General features: G+C 35.5%; 1 protein-coding gene across 1 annotated transcript in view; it reads right to left on the bottom strand.

Annotated features, from left to right (window-relative positions):
* The window catches only part of LOC142349029 (sulfate transporter-like), a 48163-nt gene that overhangs the window by 5323 nt on the left and 19022 nt on the right, over positions 1-23818 (bottom strand). Inside the window, exons 4-6 of the mRNA XM_075400437.1 lie at positions 22633-22958; positions 14292-14415; positions 9023-9237 (exon numbers count right to left, since the gene is read on the bottom strand). Of these exons, the coding sequence (XP_075256552.1) occupies positions 9023-9237; positions 14292-14415; positions 22633-22958 (665 nt within the window). The remainder of the gene's footprint in view (positions 1-9022; positions 9238-14291; positions 14416-22632; positions 22959-23818) is intronic.

The raw sequence follows: 23818 nt of genomic DNA, 5'->3' as shown, positions 1-23818 counted from the left end.
GTTTTGACTTTGACTTTTTCACTACATAACGAATTCAATGTGTGAAAGAATCGAAATCCATTCAGTTGAAACAGTGAGTCAGGTAAGCCAAGCGTGAAAACTTTGTAAAACAAAAAACGTGATCAGAGATGAAGCAAATTTGAAAAAGAAGAGTGCATAAATAATATCCCCTGATAGGCTGACGGCGGCTATTAAAAAAGACGGAAAAACGTGAAAAATTGAACAATGTTGAGCTCAAAAACTGACCTCTTCACCCTGAATATAAGACTTGCCAGCAGGTTCGGCACTCAAAGCACTTGAAATACTACTAAAACCAACTTAGGGCCTCTATTCATACCAACCCGATCTTAGGGCCGCTATTGAAACTTAATGCCCACTGGGCGTAACCAGTTTATCCAGTTTTTGAATGCTCAAAGTAATGGTCAGAAAACATCTTAACTAAAAGACAGAGCGCCAATTCCATCAAAAATCTTTGGATTGTAATAAAAAAACAGGCGTCTAAAATCAGCCTATGACAGCCTGTCGGTGGTTTTTAAATAAAGAGACGTAAAATCTGATCCTCTCTCTTTAGGAAATCTCCTTAAAACACAATTAAAAGAAAATTAAAGTGATCGCTGATACTATTTATCTTGAACATGTAAAACGAAAAACGAGATCGAAAGGTCAAATGAAATTCAAAAAGATACAGAACATGTCCCCTGAATTACAACCTCATTTTCATTCACTAAAACATAGCAGGACAAGCCCTGAAAAACAATCCAAAGAATTGAAGAAAATTTATAGCAGCTGTAGCTGACAGGTAGATCAATCGAACAATGCCACCAAAAATGAATCTCAAAAATTAAGAAACTAAAATAATCAAAAAAGCCAGTAGATTGCCGGAACGCAGCCACCATTGACATACTTGATGCACAACGGGATTGAAACAAGGAAAGAAAAAATGAGACACATTGACCGAATTTTTTTCTGTTTTTTTAGTGTCAGAAAGTGTTCTGTTTGGCGTGAAGTTTCAGTTAGATTCTAAAACTGCACTTAATGCAGCTTCTGAAATGTAAGCTAGTCAGCCTAATACCAATGTCAGCTAGCTAACACTAACTAACTTTGGTCATCTAATTCTCAATGACTTAATGGCCGGGATTTATCGGTTTATCCTGTCTCTTTTAATTTTGATCTTTTGACTTTGACCGTATTCACTACATTGCCTAACTGACTGTGTGAAAGAGTTTGAATTTCCATTCAGTTGAAACAGTGAGTGAAGTAAATCAGAAGTCAAAAGTGAAAATCATGACTTATGTAAAAATGAAAAACGTGATCAAAAGGTAAAGCGAAATAAAAAAAACATAGCAGGACAAGTCCTGACGTACAATTCAAAGAACTTTCGGATCCATTCTGTTTCGGACCCCCCCCCAGTGTTTTTTATGACCCCCAGTTACAAATTATATGTTGTTATATAGCACGTTACTATGTAAGAAAATAGCACGTGCGCCTGGGGGTCATAAAAAATTTATGCTCACTAAGCTGGGGGGGGGGGGGGGGACAGAATAGATCCGAATTTTCATTGACTAATCAATAACAAACTTGACCTAGAACGGACTATGAAAAAATTGGGAGAACCATTTTTAAAAAATGAGATCAAAAATAGCGACAAAACTGTAAAAATCAAAGTTAAATTGCCGCATGTGAAGAAACAACTAGCGAGAAAGCTAATTTTTGATCAAACACCGTTTTCTCAGTACACTTCAGAATTAGAGCGAAAAAATTTTACGCCGCAAAACCACTCGTTTTTTCGCTCAACTTCCTGTTTCAGCGTGACCAAAATCACTACTCCAATTTGACTTAAAAAATCATGAAAATGTGTGAACAGATCTTTAAAAAAAGAAGGCGCATACAATTCAAATTCTTTTGAATTGTAAAAAAGGAGAACGCCTAAATAATAGCCGAGGAGAGGCTGACGGCGACTATAAAACGCTAAACAAAATTCTATCATTGGTCAAACTCTTGAAGCATTTACCCTGGAGGCCAAATTTTATCCATTTAAATATCTCAACTAACCCACACTCAATCCTAGAAAGAGGTTCATTCGCCAGCAAGATAAAAAATCAAGAAATGAAATAAAAAGATAAAATCGCAAAATTTCGAAAGTTTCTTAAGCTCGCAAAATTAAAATGTTCCAAGCAACCTTTTTGTATCTGGAATTTGTCCAGGCAGATCTTCATGAACTTAAAAAGTTTTACTGGCCCGTAAAAATCGATGAGAAAAAAATTCAAGTATTTGAAAACAATTGCAAATTTTAATATAGTTTCTCCAGATTCATTTCTTGCAGTATTCAGAGGCTATCCAGTTTAAAAAAAAACGATTTATAATTTTCATTGGTTCTAAGATCAATAAACTTGGAACATGACAATCGTTTGCAGAAAATTTGAAGAAAACTCAAATTTAAAGAACATATAATGCAAAAATGCGTGATATTACAATGTCGAAAACCAAACAACTGCACTTAGAACTATGCAGTGAACTACTATCATACCCTAGAGGAGGTTACCTAGCTAGGGAGCCAAGAAAAATTGAACAACAGAAAAATAATTTCAAAAGGACATGCAAATTTTAAAAAACTAATTAAATTAGGTGTACAAAAAATGAAAACCACTGCCACTGCAAAATATGCTATTAATGAACTCTAGATGAGGTTTCTTGGCTGCAAAACTTAACAAATGACAAATCTTCAAACAACCGACTTACGTCGAGCGAATTGCTCTCAAACGACCGGCGGGCGGTTCGTTTCTTCAGTAGCTAGCCACGATTTAGTGAGGCTAGCTTCAGCTTAATTGGAAGGGCGTGAGGTGAGCGCAGCGGTGGGGGGAGAGCTGTGCACCGGGGGGGGGCAAAAGTGGGTGGGACAACGTTCGGAGGAGGTTTTTGGCTACACGGGCCCCTGAATGATGTGCAGGGGGTGGGGCTTGGGGTGAAGTGAGAGCAGGGACTAATGTGGGTGGGGGTGTGGGGTTCAACCTGCATAAACCGCCCTTCACACTATAAGTCTCCAAAGCAAGTTTCTGTGAATCGCATACTTGGAGACTAGTGAGCTGAAAGGCTCTAAGAGCACTTAATGCCCGCTGGGGCTGGCATTAAGTGCCAGTCCCAGCGGGCATTAAGTCAGGCAAAAAATTGCATAAAAAAGACCAATAGGAAAAAAATATTTGCTACAAACTTCGTTTCAATTATTTTTGTTGTATGCTTATTGTGATTAAGTGAAAACATTATAAATGTTTGATGGTACATGTTGCCATTAAATAATTTAGTCAATTCTGCAATTGTAGTTATATTTCTTGCGAATGTTTTAAGGGTGCCGTGCGGGTGCTCAATGAATTACCAGGAAGTTTTATTTAGGGTAAGGTGAGAAGAGTCAAAGAAACTTTGAAACTTTAAGATATTTATTAAACAGGTTAAATTATTAAACAGGTTTTATTGAAAACTCTAACAAATAGTGGAGACTGTCACGGCTCGCAAACGTACAATTACTTTTTAATATGTTTAAGAAAAATCAATTTACCCAAATAAGTAAAGTAAAAACTAAAAAAAACCTACTTCGAAGAAAGCCGCATGTGATCAAAAAATTTCGCTCGCCCAAGTGGAAATTTTCTTCCTCCTACTTTACCAACTCCCTCTCAAACGCTACCAGAACAGAAAACCTTTCTCTTTTCTTTGCCCTTCAAATCGTTCAGCAATTTGACCTAAACACTTCACGTGCCGCATTCACTTTTACATCCTGCTTTAAAAAATTATCGATCAAAAAAAGATTCTCTACCAATACTCCTATTCGATTAAAAAAGACAGAGCGCCAATGCAATCCAATTCCTGGATTGTAACAAGAAAACACTTAGAAAACAAATTTCGCTCAGAAAAGTTAGAAAAAAACAGTAAGAACAGAAGTCAAAATATCCTGAATAAAAAGCACTCGAGAAATCAAATAGATGCTCAAACACATTTTTATCACTCTTTAAAATTAGTAAGAAAAAAATTTCGCGCCGCAATCATGAAAATTTGTGAAGTTCTTTCGAAATAAGACAGCACATCAATACAATTCAAATTCTTTGAATAATAAAAAACAGAAAAACCAAATTACACCTATAACCCGATATTGCCCAATATTTCAGTTATAAGATTCTAAATTTGAGAAGTGTCATTACTGTTCATATGGCTTAGATGAGCTCTAAAATCAAAACGACAAATAACCAGGAAAGAGCACACAAAGCGGTCACAAGGAAACGAGTGATCACAAAAACTAATAAAATGAGTGAAGAAACCTTTGAAACACATAGCCGCGAAAATTCTGGAAACGAGTCTGAGAATCATCGCTGTCAACATAACCCTTTTAGAAAAATTATTTCAAACTAAACCTCGCGTAAAGTAAAACAAAGATTGCAAGCAAAAAGCTACAATGGCTTTGTATATTACATCTGCAATCTCACCAAGTGATAAAGAATAGATCGAAAAAGTGCATTCTTTTCAATTATTGCTATGATACACAGTTTGATAAAGAATCTTGTCACTGTCATGGCTAGATACGTACTCCTCTTCACGTGCTTAGTATTACGCGCTGCCCATCTAGAATTTGCCGTCGACTTGACAACAGATTCAAAAATCAATTGCATCCGTCGCTTTGTTAACCGTAGAGGAAAACCAAAAAAGTTCTTTTCCCATTGTGGAAAAGCTTTTGTTGGATCAAACAACTCTTTGCAATCCAGTATTGCAAGCCTTAGAGATTGCCAACATTTTGAAAGTCAATTGCATCTGATGCAGGTTAAAATTGAATGGGTCTTTAACCCCCTGCGGCTCCACACTTCGGTGGAAGTTGGAAACGCCTAGTGCAGATATTTAAGCTATCTCTGTACAAAGTAATTGGGTCTAAACCCTTTCAGATTATATTTTGTTGACACTGGTTTGCGAGATTGAGTCCAATATGAATTGTGGACCTCTAACTAATGTCCCGAGTGAAATTAACGATCCTCTGCCTCTCACGCCTAACCACTTTTTACTCGGAAGACCGTCAGTTAACTGCCCTTCTGGTATTTTCGAAACTCAAAAAGTCACCGTGTCCAGGTCATGAAATCTGCTCAAGAACTAGCCTCGCACTTTTGGAATAGATTTGGCGAATACATCCCTAACCAACAGATAAGGTCGAAGTGGAACAAAACTTCTGAAAATCTCAAGGTGAATGATTTAGTTTGGCTACTTGAAGACTTCTCGCCGCGAGGTCTCTGGCCTCTTGCAAAAGTTATAGAAATTTACCCCGGTTCAGATGGTGTGGTACGCTCCGTGAAACTGAGAACTCCACATGGTGAGAAGGTAAGACCAGTCATCAAGCTAAGCAAAGTCTTATTAATAAACAAATAAATTATATTTGTGTTCTCATTCTCACGAGCAGATGTATACTTTTGTTTTCAATAGGAAAAGGTATAGAATCGTAAGTCAAGTCGTCCCTAAAAGTTGATACAAGCAGTCATATTATTGCAATGTTTCACATCAAATGTCTGTTTTGCGATCAATAGTCAAGCACCATTACATTATTTGCAGTCCCTTTTTTGCGCTAACTTATTTTTGGGATATTCTTTTGCTCAATTTCATTTGTCCCCTTTTCAGTCGCCCATAGTTTAGTTCCCCTCAAACTTCATTTTACGATTATTATATTTGCGATTGATTACCTTGTCTCTTATCTTGCTGATTTTACACTGATATCACACAGCAAAGCAACAGTTCGTAATCCTACAATTGGGGCCGAGGATTTCACTGACATGACTTCTTTTTGTCGAAAACGAACGGAAGTGACTTTCGACAAGAGCCTCAGAACACAAAACAATCATACAAAACACTCGCAATCAAAGGAAACTAATATATTTAATCCAAATCAAAATAACAAACAACATTTTTATGAGCACATTCGAAAGATAACCCCCACCCAATTTAAGTTGTTTTGATACATCTGTATACCTTATTGCTGCTTCTGTGGGCTGCACTCGTATACCGCTGCTCTTGAATGACCTTTTACCAGAGTGACACGCTCAGATGATCTTATCTCTTTTAGTTAAAGTAAAAGAAAGTCATTTTGAAAATGAGGTAAGTCACATGTGAACAAAAACTTACTCACGCAAACGAACAAAAAAATGGTGAAAAATGATGTCAAGCACGCAGTTAAATGAGAAATCCTGAAGAAATAAAAAAAACATGGCCAGTAAGAATTCCGGAATCAACTAGCGCTCGAAATTGCTAATACTAAATTGCTCCTGTCAGAAGGAGTCAGGTCAGAAAAACATCTTAATTCAGAAAAAGGAAATAAAATAGTCATAAGTTCATCAACGGATAAAAATTAAAGAACTTCATCTAAATTATTTATAGTAATATTACAAATACAAAAAAGACGTTGTTTCACGCTAGCAAAGCTATTAATCTGTCAAAATAAATTGAGGCACAAAAGACAAGCTCACGAACATCTCTATTTTTTGGGAGAAAACAACTAGAAATTGCAAAAAAAAATATTTTGCTGCAAAAACAAATTGTTCAGTTTTTGCATAACTAACGCTGCTATTCAGAAAAGCAGTTCGGTTTTAGAAAAAACTATTCAACAAATGCTGCTCTTTTGTATTGCACAGAATCGTTTACACTGGCTACTGCAATAACAAAATCATCACAGCTGCTCTTCTTGATTTATCAAAAGCTTTTGATTCCATCAAGCATAACATTTTGAAAAAGTTGATTTCCATGATCTTAAATGAAAAAGCTGTTGAATTACTGATTGATTTCAAAACAGATTGTAGGCAACAAAGCATTGTTAACAACGTCAAAATTGTCTGGATTAAAATTTATCAAGGTGTGCCTCAAGGTACAGTATTTGGCCCACTTTTATTTAACCTTTACATAAAAGCTCTCTCAAAAAAAATACCAAGAAGCTGTAAAATTGCTCAGTACGCAGATGACACTATTTTTCACAGAACATAAGAATTTGAAGCAATGCTTACAAAATCTTGAAAATCTTGCAAATTAATTCATCAGTACTTCAATATACATTCACTGAACCTTAATGCTGAAAAAACTGAATTAATTGCAATTGCAAAAAAAACACCACCAAAGGGTCAAATTAAGTTGTCGTTAAGATAATTTAACCCAAAAAAATCATTCTCATATTTAGGCATCATGATTGATAGTCATTTAATTTTCCAAGAAGTTAAGAAAATTCTTTACAAAAAGACATGCGGAATGAAAACAATTGCCGCAATCCAAAAACCCTTTGACATTCAGACTCGCCTATTTCTACAGTCACTAGTTTTCATCCATCTACATTACTTTTCAGTACTTCTATCAGGACTGAGTCAAAAACTGATACTTTCAATTGATAAACATACCCGGCAGATTGCCGGAAAATAGCCGCCGTTGATTCCAATAAGCATGATTGGGATTGAACGAATATAAGATATTGAAAAAAAAAAGATTTTTGTACAAAAAATTTTTTAAGTCCGATTTATTTTGATGGCATTTCGTAGTTGAACATAACGTACTTCTGTTTCTTAGAGAGAGGCTACAGGGGCTACTAGCAACACCAATAAGCATAAGAGATGGTAACTAAGACTTATAGGAACGACGTTCAAATAGCGGGCATCTAAAATTGGGCTTTATGGGTTTATCCCGTTTCTATTTCTGACTTCAATTTTTTATACTGATTTTGTTCATTTTGAATTGCCTTGCTGAGCAACTGATGTTCAAATTCACTTTTTGCAGAATGAGAGAAGAAAGAAACTAGCCTACAGAAGTCAAAAGTTTTCACGCAAAATGCCGAAAAAGCGGCAAAATGGTAAAGCGAAAAAAGTTCGACGAAGTAAAAAAAAATAGGAGCGCAATAATAGCCGGCTGAGATGAGGGCGGCCATTAAACAAATTAATTGAGCTTTAAAGACCATTACCTATCGAAAAAAATATGAATCTTCGAGATTTGAAACTAAAAATTGAAAAATTGCGAGCAACTCAAATTTTGAAAGATAAAGGGACCTTCCGTATGTGGAAAATATTTAGCGGTCATCTACCAGAATCTCGCAAAATTATGTACCCAATCTTCGAAGTAACTAGAAACCAACGGACAAACAGCTACTTCTGCAATACCAAAAACTTAACACATGCAGAAATGTTTTTTTTTAATACAACTGTTCCCTTATAGGACAAAAAACATCTCTGCTTGATGCAAAAAAAAACATCAAAAAGAATTTTTTAAAAGATTTTTTTAAAGACTGTTACGAAACGTATCAAGTGGCAAAAGCAACTGTTTCTTGTGGCGATGTGCGCTTTTCTATCCTTCTCTAGTGCATTAAATGATTAATTAATACTTTCTGTTGCCGACCCACCTGTATTTTCATCTAAAATTACATTACTCTACACTACTATTGATGATGTTACCTATTGACATTGTTTTTTGGATAAATAAAGTGTTACTTCTTTTCATCAAATTTGAGCTAAATTGTCAAAACAGCTTGGAAAAAAAAATTTAATATGTATTAGACAGTGCGTATAAGCATCCGGTTTTGATTCAGTTAACAATAAACTCAATGAAGCAGTACAATGGGCCAAAATTTTCTTGCAAAATTTTACATTAGTTTCTTGCGCTCTCGAAAAACAATTTTTTCATGAGCAAAAAACCACTATTTTTGCTCATTTCTCTAACTTTCGATCATCAAACCACTCCAAACTTTCTCACGCATTTTATTTCCTGCTTCAAACTAATTCCAATAAAACTGATTAAACAAATAGACACCTCTCCAATACTCCTTGGTTCGCGTCGCAAAAAAAGACACGGCCCCAACACAATTCAAATTCTTCGAATTTTCAAAAAATGCCAACGCCTAAATAATAGCCTCCGAGAGGCTGGAGGCCGCTATTAAAATCTGGATATGAAGATTAATCAAAATCTGTAAACAATATTCTAAAAATACCCTAAAAATTGCAACGTCCGAGGAAGGTCTACATTCCCCACGCATACCTACTTTTTAATGTTCTCGTAAGAAGATATGTCCCTGTAGTGATTAGTGCCCACTACTTGTCCCAACTGAAAAAAGTGTGGCCTCTGAGACCTCCAGAGAACAGAGAAGAGAGACAGCACAATTCCACAGATAAGACCATACGTAATGTTGATCAGGATTGTAAAGAGAGCAGTCAGAACCCAACAGACGAAGTCATACTTGGCACTTCGGTACAACGACTGAAACAATTTTGCTTGATAATTAAATAAACAAGTAACATCAGAAGCTGCTTCAGGCTAAGTATTCTCAGATATACAAATTTGGAACAATACATTTAGGCCTTCCCAGCTATTCATTTTAACAAATGTTTCATTTTAACTACCTCAGAGTGAGAGCGATTCAGAATATATACGGCAGATTGTCGGAATAGCTGCAAAAGAATATACTTGCGTGCCGTATAATAGAGATAGCACAAGATACAGATATAAAGAGAAAAAATCGACAAAACTCAAACATACCCGGCAGATTGCCGGAAAATAGCCGCCGTTGATTCCAATAAGCATGATTGGGATTGAACGAATAGAATATATTGAAAAAAGATTTTTGTACAAAAATATTTTTTAAGTCCGATTTATTTTGATGGCATTTCGTAGTTGGACATACTTCTGTTTCTTAGAGAGAGGCTACAGGGGCTACTATCAACACCAATAAGCATTAGAGGTGGTAACTAAGACTTATAGGAACGACGTTCAAATAGCGGGCATCTAAAATTGGGCTTTATGGGTTTATCCCGTTTCTATTTCTGACTTCAATTTTTTATACCGACTCTGTTCATTTTGAATTGCTTTGCTTAGCAACTGATGTTCAAATTCACTTTTAGCAGAATGAGAGAAGAGAGAAACTAGCCTCGAGAAGTCAAAAAGATTTCACGCAAAATGTAGAAAAAGCGGCAAAATTGTAAAGCGAAAAAAAGTTTGACGAAGTTAAAAAAAAAATACGAGCGCAATAATAGCCGGCTGAGAAGATGAGGGCGGCTATTAAAAAGCTATGTAAAAAACATTCCGCAATAAATTTTTTAAAAAATTATTCCGCATTTACATTAAAAAGAAAAACGTTTTATAAAAAGTTTTATTGACGACTTGAGCTCAAAAATTTAAAATAACAGAACATTCCGCAAACTGATTTTTTCCGTTTGTACCCCCCAGTACGTTATGCTCCCCAGTTACAGAGCACGTGCCATTACATAGTAAATCATTATGTAAAAATATGACACGTGCGTCTGGAGGGTGCAAATAATATGCACACTAAGCGGGGGTATACACAAGGGCTCAAATGGAAAAAGATTCCTGGAAACTTTTTTTTAAAAATTACGATCATCATTGCAAATTTTTCTACTACAGACCAATAACTTCAAAACCAAATTTTCGAGCTGAAATCTGCAGAAAAACCAAATTAAATTGAGGGCTAGCGGAAATCTGGTTTCACATATAAGAGACACCCAAGAGCAAGAACACCAAAAGAAATTAAAATTCAGAAAAATTTTACAAAATTACTTAAGTTGTTAAAACTCTTGAAGCTGATGTCCTCAAAATTAAGACTCTTAAAACTGTGTCCTCAAAATTAAAACTCTTAAAACTGATGTCCTCAAAATTAAACGTATTCTAATGAAATATACTCTTTAACCCACGATCAAAAAATCCACTGGCTTAAAGTATAGAAAAGCTCAAAAAACAAGAAGTTCTAATACAACAAAAAATTGCAAGTCATATCGAAAGGCTGCAAAAATTCGTAATAATAGTAATACCTTCAAAAAATATTTTGTCGGTAAAAAAAATTCAGCACTTGGTTTTCAAGCCTTTTAAGATTTATGTTAGCCATAAAGATAAAACTCATAACATAGACGGCAGATTGCCCAAAAATAGCCGCCGTTGAGCTCACTGACCGCCTTTGGGATTACAACGGGTAGAAAAAATGAAGAGAAAAATTGACGATAGTTTTCTATTTTTTTCTATAGGTATTGAAAAGTTGTCTAATTTCTTCTGCAGTTTCATTAAATTAGATAAATATGGCGAATTCTCCGTTTAAAATGCAGAATAGTACGATGAAATCTAATGCCAGTTAGCAGCATACCCTACGGATACGGAACTTTCTAACTTAACGCAGGATAAAATTTGACAACAGTCAAAAAGCGTCAAACATAGCCGGCAGATTTCCGGAATAGCTGCGAAAGAATAGACCTGCGTGCCATATAATAGAGATAGAAACAGATACAGATCTAAATTGAAAAAAAAATCGACACCGCTCAAAAAACTAGGCCAAAAAACAATCAGCGATAAATTAATATAGCTTGTTAAAATTCATTCCACAGAAGCCTCTTATTAGGGACCTTTAAACAAAAAAACCCAAGAGCACCACAATTTAGCAACGCTCAGCTTACAGCTTTGCAGCTATAAAAACGTTCCATATTGCTCCTCAGTTTCATTAGATTCAATAAATTTGGCGAGTTCAGTTAATAAGCTTAATTTTAATACCGATTAGCATTAAACTCTAAGGAACTTTAATAACCTAATGCACTAAGTCTTCAAACATTAATTTTTAGTGCCCGCGCTTTATTGGTTTATCCCGTTTACTTTGAATTCTTGATTTTGCCTTCCGAGTAAAGATGCTAAATCAATTCTAAATTCCATTCAATTGAAACAGAGTGAGGTAAGTCAGAAGTCAAACGTGAAAAGTGGCGACTTATGTAAAACGAAAAAAGTTTAAACGATTTGCTAAAAAGAGAGCGCCTAACTAATAGCCGTTTAGTGGCTGACAGCGGCTATTAAAATTGACAAAAACTACAAAACGACAAAAAATTTGCATTAACAATTTTTTGTTTCAACTTGCATTACAAATACATATACTACACAGATCAAACTCAAAATATTATGTCTTGCATAAAAAGCCTTATGAACTAAGAAAAATAAAAAAATAAGACCCCTCTGAAAAACTTCAACAAATAACAAACAAAAGTGAACAATTGCACCATTTAGGGCTTCAAGACTCCTAAAAGGACCTTTTCATCTTTAATTTAGGCCTTCCCAGCGATTCAGCACTCTAAGCATTCCAAATCCCATTAAAATACCAGCTCAGGGATTGTAATTAAACTTTAAAAACTACTTACTAGACTTCGCCTGTTTATCCCATTTTGAAAGCTCAGAGTATACAAAAACTGTGTAAACATATCTAAAAAAAAGAGCACCACAACAAACATAACCGACTAACGTCGGGCAAATTTCTCTCAAACGACCGGCGAGCAGTTGGTTTTGTCAGTAGCTAACCACGGATTAGCGAGGCTAGCTTTAGCTTAATTGAAAGGGCGTGAGGTGAGCGCAGCTGTGGGGACAACAGTGGGGTGGGGCAAAGTTCGGAGGGGGTCTTTGGCTGCACCGGCCCCTGAACGATGTGCAGTGGGTGGGGCTTGGGGTGAAGTGAGAAGGGCAACTGATGTGGGTTGGGTGAGGGGTGGTGTGGGGGTCAACCTCTGTAAACCGCCCTTCACACCAAGAGTATAAATCTCCAAAACAAGTTTCTGTGAATGTGAATCGCATACTTGGAGACCAGTGAGCTAAGGCTCTAGGAGCACTTAATGCCCGCTACCTGTTTATGCCGTTTTTGAGGACGAAAAGTCAAATGGGTCAGATGGAAATTCAGTCACGCAAAAATCGCATAACAAAACGATCGACAAGACTAATATAATTGCAACAAACTTCGTTTGATAGCAATTATAATTCTCAGCATTGCAAAAAAGAAAGAAGACTCCATTAACAACACAATGTAAAGCTTAACTTAAACCCGAGTGAATGACTCACTAAACTAAACATAAGCGGCAAATTGCCGGAAAATAGCCACCGTTGACCCGCTGGACGCACATTGGGATTGAAACAAAAAGTTGAGACAGAAACCGACGAAATTATTCAAAGTGTCAAAGTGTTCTTGTTTGGTGTGTAAATTTTGCGTATTCGGTAAAATTCAAAAATTACAACCAATTCAGCCTCTAAAATGAAGGCTTAAAATGAATACAAACGCCAGCTAGCAATCGCTTTATTCAACTTTGATAACCTAATGCACTATGACTTACTGACCGGGCTTTATTGGTTTATCCCGTTATTTTGATTTTACGCTATTGATATTGACCGTATTCACTACATTATGTAATTCAATACGTAATAGAATTTAAAATCGATTCAGTGGAAAAACTGAGTGAAATAAGTCAGAGGTCAAGCGTGAAAATCGTGACTTACGAAAAATAAAAACGTGATCAAAATGTAAAGAAAATTAAAAAAGGAGAGCACCTAAAACATAGCCGCTGAGAGGCTGACGGCGGCTTTTAATTAACAAATTTACTTCTTTATACAATTCAATTTGAAACAAATAACGGAGGGAACAAACTAGAAGTGAAAAGCATAATTTAACATTCAAAATTTTTAAAAGTTGCGACTTTAAAATAATTGGTTAAATTAGTAGTCTGGTATCACTAGTTCAAAAATTGAAAACCAAAAGATAGAAAATGTTATAAAAAAGAAAACATCAAGAAAAGTTGAAAATCGATTAAAATGAAAAGAATTAAAGAACCAAATCTAATAATCCGTTAATTTTTATAATATGCTCTGAAATTGCAACGTCTCATTATTTGTTCTCAACGCAACTGAAGAAAGAGTTTATGTTTATCTATTTAGCATCCAGACAACACCCAAACGAATTGAAAAACAATTAAAACATCAGCAAAAAAATAAATTTAAAAACGGCAAAAGGGGTTCATTTAATTAATGAAAAACTGTCCTATCTACCAGAACATTGTTTTTTATTTAGAAGCAATACGGCCTGTAAATAAAAAAATGAAATATCCCGAAACCCAGAACAAGTTCCGAAAATTATCCCACGCGAAGAAAAAACACAAAATCCGCTAGAAAGCTTAAGAAATGGCGAAAGAACAATAATCTCATGATTGCAGCTTGAAGTCAATATATGATTGAGATGGCCAAAATTTTTCCAAACGTACAGCTACTTGTTAATATGTTTTACAAAAACCCGGGCGTTTAAATACTCGCAAAAAATTGTCGGTACAAAAAGACGCTCCATCAATCGTCCTCTTCGATTCGTTAAAAAGTAGAACGCCTAAATATTAGTCTTCTAGAGGCCGACCGCGGCCATTAATCATTATCTAATTCAAATTTGTGCTTATCTAATCTACGGTGCCGGCTAGATCATAAGTTCCATTGTTTGAGAAGATAAAAAACTAGGGTATACTGACCGGTAATTCTAATGCCTGTTTGAAGAAAGAGCGGAGGGCAATTATGATGATGGCACCTAACACTGTATATGGACAGGAGTACATCAGAGGACCAGCCCAGACCATCACCACCAATATAACACCACTAAACATTAAAAACTGTTACGCTATAACACTCTGATAACCAAATTATTGTCATGATGCATTTGTATATGATTTCTATCTACAATTTCCCCAGATTTTATATCATAATAGTTGAAATTTCTTTAAACAGATCATATGAAAAATATTCGGTCGAAATTGTGATATGAAATGACTTGATACAAACCAACAATAGAAGTAGCTGGAAGAGTTGTCAGATAAAGTTGAAACGAAGTTGATTAGCAGTGAAATTGAAAGATGTGTAGAACAGTTTTGAAGGGACAAACCAAACAAGAACTAATTCACTTCCAAGAACACCTGAAATAGAAGATGGATAAAATTTCGAATAAGAAAAGATCAAAATAAGGTTCAAACAAAAGAAATAAGATAGTGACAGAAAAATGTCCGTTTTTTCATGCATAAAATTTAGTCCGTACAATATTCAATCAAAACACCTTCATATTCAATTAGATCTGATCCAAGCTAAAACAAATTCATATTTTACTGAGAGTAACAACTCTAAAATTTTCATACATCAAGAAACGACTAATTGCACCCTCTTTATAATTGAAAAAACTAACCTCCAATATACCAAAGTTTCCGCTCTATTAAATTCTTAGAACACAAAAAATTACGTATTAACTGACAAAACTCTGACTTGCTCAGAAAATGAAATGTTAAAAAAATGAAATGCTGCCTAATGTTGTTACCGAACTTACTGATTCTTCTCAAACAGAAAAATCACTGGAAAATTATTATTTATGATAAATTAATAACGTATAAATAATTACAAATGAAAAACATCCTATTTATTGATATCACTTGAAAATTTAGACAAAGAAAAATAACTTATTTTGACACTCGAGAAACGCTTTCTTATATTTGAAAAACTACATTCTTATTGACAAAAAGCTGAACATGATATTTTTGAATTTGAACATCTTCACTTATTTTAAAATGGCAGATCTGGCGGCAGCAGCAATGCAATTTCAACAGCTAAAACAACAAACATCGGCACAGCAACAGCAATGGCAAAACCTGCTCATGTAGTAAATCTTCCGCCTTTCTCAGAAGGACCAAGAGAGAACTTCCGCGAAATTCAAAGTTCAATTACAATATCACAAGTTCCCAATGCTGAAAAAGTTGATAACCTTCAATAGCAATTAAGCGGGGGCATATCGTTATTTTTAGAGTTACCAGCAGCCAGTAAAAACTTAAAACTGTCCTGAGATCACTTCAGACTCGATATGCTAGCCCAAATCAAAATGAAGTTAAAAAATTTCACGAACACACATTTAACTGGTAGAAGGAATCCCCGATTTAACTGGTAGAAGGAATCCCCGAACATTATCAGACAGATCTCATAAAAATAGCAAACATTGCGTTCCCTAGCACAACAGGACGAGGCACAGTTGACAGAAGTGAAGAAAGAACAAGTTGAATTAGGAGAATACATTCAGCACTGGACTGCCAAAACAAATAGTGCTCACAGGCTAATAGAACTTTTTCCGCTCTGACACAGGCTTGGTTGACAATTTAAGTTCGCAGCCCTAAACGACCAGTGCTTACAAGTATTCGTCAAGACGACGAAGTTAATTTCACAGCATTTAATGCTGTCACACATACCGAAAAATCAACTTCTTTAGTTGTAGCAATCAATTCAGTAGTTTAAACACAAGAAGATCTTACGAAAAATCAGATACCAATAAAGAAAACAGATGACACAAGCCAACAACTCCAGAAGCAGTCGAGGAAAGTACGCCCGTTGATACACTCTAATTAGAGGTAATTACAAAACAGACCTCAAGGATTGAATAGGCTATTTCAAAAAGAATTTGGCTCTAAAAAACCAAGGTTAAAATTGCCCTGGACATGAACTTAACACCTATCGAGGACAAGGACACAAGTTTAACGCAATCATCTGTAGGAACTGTGCACAAACGGGTTACATTGTCCGTGACAGCTTCTATAGAAAACCACAGGAAGAAAGCGGACACCTGCCGGATAAAACTTGTAATGGATCATCGAAATACTAATTAAGCCAGATCCTGAAATATTCCTATCTACAGAAGCGCACAAAACTAACAAAAATTTGATACAAACGCATTGTTAGACATAAATTGACAAATTTCTCTTGTCGGAAGAATTGCTCTTGATGCTCTTGAACGACACGCGAAGCAATTTAATTCAGGGTCTGTAGCCTAAATCAATTTTTCTTTATGCGTGCAAAAAACCTTGCCCCAACTAGATTCGAACCTTTGACCTCCCAATCCATAGCCATCCGCACTAACCACTGCGCTATGATTCACTTCTTTTTACCAAACTACAACCGATTATATACTAGCAACAAGCTTTACTTCGGAAAGAGCAATAGATATCACCCAAAAATGATGAACGAAAGCGTAAAAAAGTCACGTGAGAAATCAAAGATTGTTCTAGAAGAAAAGCGCAAAATTTTCAAGCGAAACATTTGCATATAAGACGCACACGTTTACAATAATTGCTAAGAACTTCGTTCAAGAGCAATTAAAAATTTGCAAATTGCCAAAAACTATCTGCAAATGCTTCCTAGATCTGCAGTCTAAAAACAGTAAGACAGACCAAAAAAGTCCCTTCATTGAAGGCTGAGATCAATTATTACTGCCTCTATTAGCAGCTCCCAAATAACTTTCATTCAGCGTGACACACATGCAGTTGATCTCTTTGAATTCAAGTAAAGGAAAGTCAATTTCAAAGTGAGGAACTCTTTTTTGAGAGTGAAGTCACGTGTGACCAAAAATTTAATAAAGCAAAAGAAAAAAAACTCGCTCCATTGTGAAAAATGACGTCAAGCAATCATTGCAGTTGAAATTGCATGAACGAACGAACAAAAAACAGATTTTAATTGGTTGTGACGTCATATGATCGGAACAAAAATTTTGAGGACGAAATAATAGAAAAACAAACAAGATAAGGCCAATAATAGCCCCAGCTATTGCTACGCGGCTATTAAATCAAATTAGGACGTCCCACCAGGTGAAAATACACTTGGAAGTACTCAAAAACAATACAAATGGCAGATTGAACTGGAAGATTACAATATCACAAGTTCCTAATGCTGGAAAAATTGATAAAATTCAATAGCATTTAAGCGGGGAGCATATCGTTATTTTTAGAGTTACCAGCAGCCAGTAAAGAAAACTTAAAACTGTCCGGAGGTCAGTTAGGACTCGATATGCTAGCGCAAATCAAAATGAAGTTAATAAATTTCACGAACACACATTTAACTCGCCGAAGAAATCGCCCGACCATTATCAGACAGGTCTAATGAAAATAGCAAACATTGCGTTCCCTAACACAACAGGACAATGCGCAATTGACAGAAGTGAAGAAACAACAAGTTGAACTAAAGAATACATTCAGCACTGGAATGCCAAAACAAATAGGGCTCGAACTTTTGCGCCCTGACAAAAAATCACCGAAAAAGCTTCGTAGATCTGCAGTCTAAAAAACAGTAAAACACACCAAAAAAGTCCTTTCATTGAAGGCTGAGATCTCAAATTTTGATTGGGAATCTGTATAAATTACTGCTGCCTCTATTAGCAGCTCTCAAATAACCTTCATTCAGAGTGACACACATTAACTTGACCTTATCTCTTTGAATTAAAGCAAATAAAAGTCAATTTCAAAGTGAGAAGGTCATTTTTGAGAGTGAAGTAAGTCACGTGCGACCAAAAATTTAAACACGCGAAAGAACAAAAAATTCGATTACTATAAAATAAAAATGACGTCACGCACGCATTGCAGTTCAAATTGTATGAACGAATGAACAAAAAACAGATTTTAGGTGGTGACGTCATATGGTCGGAACAAAAATTTTGACGATGAAATGATTTAAAAAACCAAGAGAAGGCCAATAATAACCCCAGCGACTGCTGTGCGGCTATTAAATCAAATTATGACGTCCCCACCTGGAGAAATTACACTTGGAAGTAATCAAAAATCAATAAAACGCAGATTGAACTGCAGCTACCATAGCCCTCAAATGTCTTCCAGTATGAGTCGGACTATTTCAACAACAAAATCATGCTTCATCAAATACTTTTACAATACCTCGAAAAAACATGAAGACAGTTATTAAAATGGAGAACGTTTTACGAGTTTAGTGCAGCAAATCAGTAGGAAACTAAGTGCAAATTACATATCAAAAAAACATTTGGAATACGCAATTGAAACAATTGAACCTTAAACAAAATTTTAGCAAAAAAGACTCTGCCTGAACTCATCAATCCATAACGGTAACAATTTAAACAGAAAGGCCAGGGTTATTAATCTTCTTCATCATAACATAACAATACCTCCAAGCAAAAGAACGGTCAACCTTCGTATTAAACCATCTCTTGAACACAAGACTATATTCACTCACTACCAAAAGAACTACCCAAAACAGCTTCGAATTTAGCTCACACTACATGGATGAATTTTGGTTCGCCACTCCAGAAAACGTCCAATTATACCACGCTTTCTGGTAAACAAAGGAGAACATTTGATACCAAAGTTATTTTCAAACAATAAAAACTACTTGATCCAACAAAATACAGAAGAAGCGAAAATACAGATTTTATCGATAACCTCAAACCAATGCATGATAGACCCATCTATACTCTTAATCAAACAACAGCTATCCACTTACAATATGAACTTCTTATCGCACTAGCCCTTATGCAATATTACGATATAAAATTCCCTTTCGTTATAACATTAACTTCAATAAAACATTACCTTTCGATATGTTCTTCACCAATCTGCTCAAAAAAATCAACGGGTTAACTTCGAATCCTGATTGACTGACAAACAAATCATTTGCTCCGACATGACTAAAAGCTAACAACTTTCAGTACCTACAACAGCAGATGAAACTGCGCAGTTGGCAGGCAAAAAATATTTGAAAATGATTGCAGTAATGCATACTTCACTATGCAAATGGCTGATGAGCGAAGCATTAATCTACTTGCATTCAAATTGTGCTGGCCAAACACTTGCGTTGAAACGACTAGCACAAGATCTTAGGTCAACAACTGCCTTCAGTTCATGGGTAGGTAAATACAACCATGTGCTGCAAACAATCAGTGCTGTGTTTACTTCTGCGACTTAGCAAGCGGTGTTATTGATGGAAAACGCTTAAAGCAATATTAAGAAAAATTATAGCTTGAATTGAAGAACTGGTGTTTTTAACCAATGGATAAAAGTGAAATCGGTATCTGGAAAAATTTAATTCCTGAGACATACAATAACTGAACACGGGATGTTACCAAACAAGGAAAAATTGAACAATTTCTGAAAACAGTTCGAGTGCCTAAAACATTCAAACAGGCGCGTCCACTTATTGGCTTTATGCAATATTTCGGCAAATTTATTGAACTTATCTCTGACAAGCCAATCATTTTTTGAATTATTGAAAAAAGAGACTGTTTTAATCACTGCACAAGAGAACCAGAAAAGCCGTGACATTATGAAAGATAACATGAAGGAAGCATGAAATTTATTTTAAAAAATGGCCAAACCGGAATGCCAATTCATAATTGCCAGTCATGCAAGGTGTTATGCTGCAGGCTATATTTTACTTGAAGACTATCATAACCACTCTGCTAACCCAAACAAAAAAAACCAGTGGCATTCGGATCACAATTAGTCTCGCCGGCTGATCTAAAGAGTTCAAAATCCGTAAAAACAATTCTGAGCGTTTACTTAGCCTTTGAAGCTTACGAACACTATATTTGCGGTTTCTTCATTTATTGCATCAACCGAAAAGATTGGCAGCAAATCTTTCGGAGCGCAAAGAATGCCAAATTAAATCTGGAATGCAGTTGACTATATAATTTTTTAATTTTGCGTTAGACCACAAATGAGGAAAAGCTAATACCGCAGCCGATTATCTATCTAGAATTCATGTCCAGCTCGGAACAAAATATATGTTAAACTTAATAACAAAGTGCCAATCAAAAAAATAGAAAACCACATTTTGTCAAACACCCTGGATAAAGTCTGAGCTCCATACAAAACGATTTTGTCAGAAACAAAGAACATCAAAAAACTTCAATAACACAATCCCAGGATGACGAAAACATCGTATCGCACAGCAACTAGTAGTCCCGAGCCACCTAAGGAAAGCGCTCCTCTTTCGAATTCACAACTCAAGGCACAAAGGAAACTTGAGCATCAAAAACAATGAATTCAGGCAAAACTATTATTTCCCAGGATTTACTAAATTTCCTTCATTAAAACCAGTAAGTTGAAAAAAAGTAGTTTTCCAGCAGGCTTACTGGAAGTTGACATTGTGGGCCAACTACCTAAATCAGAAGGTTACTCAATGTATGGCTACAGTAATGGATGCCTTTTCAAAATATTTGTTTGCAAAACAGTAACATCCCGATCAGCAGAGGTAGTAGCGGCTTTCATAATATGGTTCATGAGTCATTCTTACATATCAACAGGAATTCTTAAGATAAAGGCTCTGCATTCACGTCTTCTCTAATTCGAGAGTTAGATGAGTTGCTCAAAAATTAATTGAATCATGCCACTGTTCAAAATGCACAAACTATTGGACTATTAGAACGATCAAACGGACCATTGAATAGATCTCAAAACTTACAAAAATCAAACCAAACAACACTATTAGCTCAAGTATTTCGATTTGGAAGTTTCACCACATAATCCAAGCTATCACCCCGTTTTGGGATGTTATCATGACAGACTAATTAATCTTTCATGACAGAACTCCGATCGACCCAATCATTTTACGATTTAATAATAAAAGGTTACCAAACTTCAAAAGCAAATTTGAAAAGCAAGTGCCATTCAAGTAATGATGTCAACACTATTCAGTGAACCGGAAGAGTCACTAGTTATGTGATTCAACGAGTACCGAGGTAATTATGACAAGCAAAAGCTTTCCCACTAAAAGTTCACGAATACTGCCTGATTTTGAATGCAACTATAGACAAAACACCTCCAAAAAAAGAACATTTTTCACAAACAACGCCACCAACTTCAACACCATCGCAAAGGCCATCTCCAACTTTCAAAATATAACCAGATCATTTGCCGGCTGATATTCAATGTCGCCCAATAAGAGAAAAAAATGATGAGCAGGGACCAAGCAGCGCTCAGCATTAGCAAAGTTTTTTCCAGACTCAAGTTTTTTCAAGTTTAGAAAAGATCTTAGTTCGGAAAAAACAGGAGAACGCTCAACAGCAGGAAACTTCAGGCTCAACTCAAACACCCATGGGTTCAAAGGCTGCCATTGTTTCTTTCTTTTTAAACGACCTCCCGAGCGCTGTAAAACATTGCTAGACGTGGATAAAGCATGAGCTAAACGTGGATTAAGCATGAAAAACTTCGGCTCTAATAAATTTACCGTAAATGAAAAAATGTTAGATCTTTCATTTTGGTGCTGGCTAAAAAAGAACAAGCAAAAAAAAATTCCGAGAAATGATTCACGAAAGTGTCCAGAAATACAATTGGATAAAATATTGAAAGCCAGAATATATAAATGTAAAACGTAAAAAAAGTCTCTGCAGAATGACTGACAAAATACGGAAATTCTTGTCACGAGTACCACTGCTCTTACAATACAACGCCTAAGTAAAATCAATCACCATCACATTCTTGTTTACGGTTGTACATACAAATCTCATCTGAAGAAATTTGTACACTGGAGAAGTGAACTAAGCGCACAATATTTTTTTGAGGAAATTTGATTCCGTGACAGAAGTTCTTCGTAAACATAAAATATTTTCAATGTACGAATTGCATGTCTCAGAGGTGAACAGATAAGATCTCATTTGTTAGTCCAAGTTGGGGTAACTCTTTATTTCTCAGTTTCCATATTCTATGTTATATTTGTGTACCTAACTATCCAACAAAATTCAATTCAACATAAGCTACTGCTTTTGCTTTCATCTTTGTTTTTGACATTAAAATTGGAAATCTGTTCAATTGAAACTAAAACCGTCAAACAAGATGACGATTTTGACAATTTACCAGTCTTGTTTTTGAAAATTAGTAGAGTGCACGCTCAAGTGACAATATACATACCAGTTTTTTCCAGAGCAGACCAAACATTTCACTTGCAACAAATTTAAATAGCAAAGCCCCATATTGCGACTCCTGGAGCTCAAAAACGTTCAACTTTGCTTTTCGGACTTTCAAAATAATCAAAACTATTTTTAAAAATACAGACCTGGTAATAAGACCAGCGATTTGAGTCTTTCCTCCAACGTCACTCTGCAAGTTTGTTCTACTAGGCGAAGCTGCACTCGGTAGACAGCCAAAGAAGGATGCAATGGTATCCACGAATCCCAGTGCCACCAGTTCCTGACTATCGTGGATGGCATAGTTGTGCTTCTGGGCCAGAATTTTTGCCAGAGCTAGAGATATGGCGAAAGAGACCAGAGCAATGGGAATCGAGGATGAAATCAGGTTTCCAACTATCGAAGGGTTGTCAACCAGAATTGTGATTTGATTAATTGACGGAAGCCTGAAACCTGTTGGAACGTCTCCAATCACCTGCAAAAAATTACGAAAACATTAGCAAATGGGAAATCGTTTTGAAAAGACTATTTTTAAAAAGCAATAAATAGTTTGAGGGATAAAAACACAATAACTGTCAGAAATAAGTCACACTGGGGTATATATTACTAACAAAAAGAAAGAACATCTTTAATTTCCTCCTCTGGTACACATAAGTATAAAAAGCAAATGGTAAAAGAGGCAATGTAAAGTTAAGAAAATAACATTATGTAAAATTATAAAATCATTAAATTACTTAACTAAAAATTTGACCTTACAGTATTAAAAAACGGTCTAAAATGCGAGCATAAAATGTTCTCACAATTTTATATGTAGATCATGAAGATTTAAAATAAAATTAAAATCTAATGCTCTCAATGTCATCTTTTATATGAGTTACTTTTGGGTGCTTCAGAAATTCTTTCCAAAAATATTCTTTCAGTTCTTTTTTAAGGAAGCTTTCGATCTGGTTTTCAGTCTAATATTAGAAAGCAGACTATTATAAATTGGAATGGCTTGTGCAATAAAAGAATCAGTTAAAAACTTATTGTTCTTTCTTATATCGAACGTTACTTTTTTGACCTGTCATGTTGTTTTATTCTCATGGTAGAGAGAGGTTCAATTTTATATGCTGGAAGATCGTTGCTGAGTAAGCGAAAAAAATTATTTTGAGCAATGGTATTTCAAGAGAAAAGAAACTGGTAGTATTTTGTTGCGAAGTTTGAGATCTGTAGACCGATCGCATTTTCTCCTATTAAAAATGGAGTTTATTCCCCAATTCAGTTGTTTTTCTAAAGTTGTGAGCAATGACTTTCGCAACCCTATCAGAATTAGAGCGGAATAATGTAGATGACTTA

This window comes from Convolutriloba macropyga, chromosome 11 (assembly GCF_964194025.1).
Source record: "Convolutriloba macropyga chromosome 11, txConMacr16.3, whole genome shotgun sequence".
Lineage (NCBI taxonomy): Eukaryota > Metazoa > Xenacoelomorpha > Acoela > Convolutidae > Convolutriloba > Convolutriloba macropyga.
The sequence above is the reverse complement of the archived record's forward strand: the minus strand, read 5'-3'. Positions and strand labels throughout refer to the sequence as shown.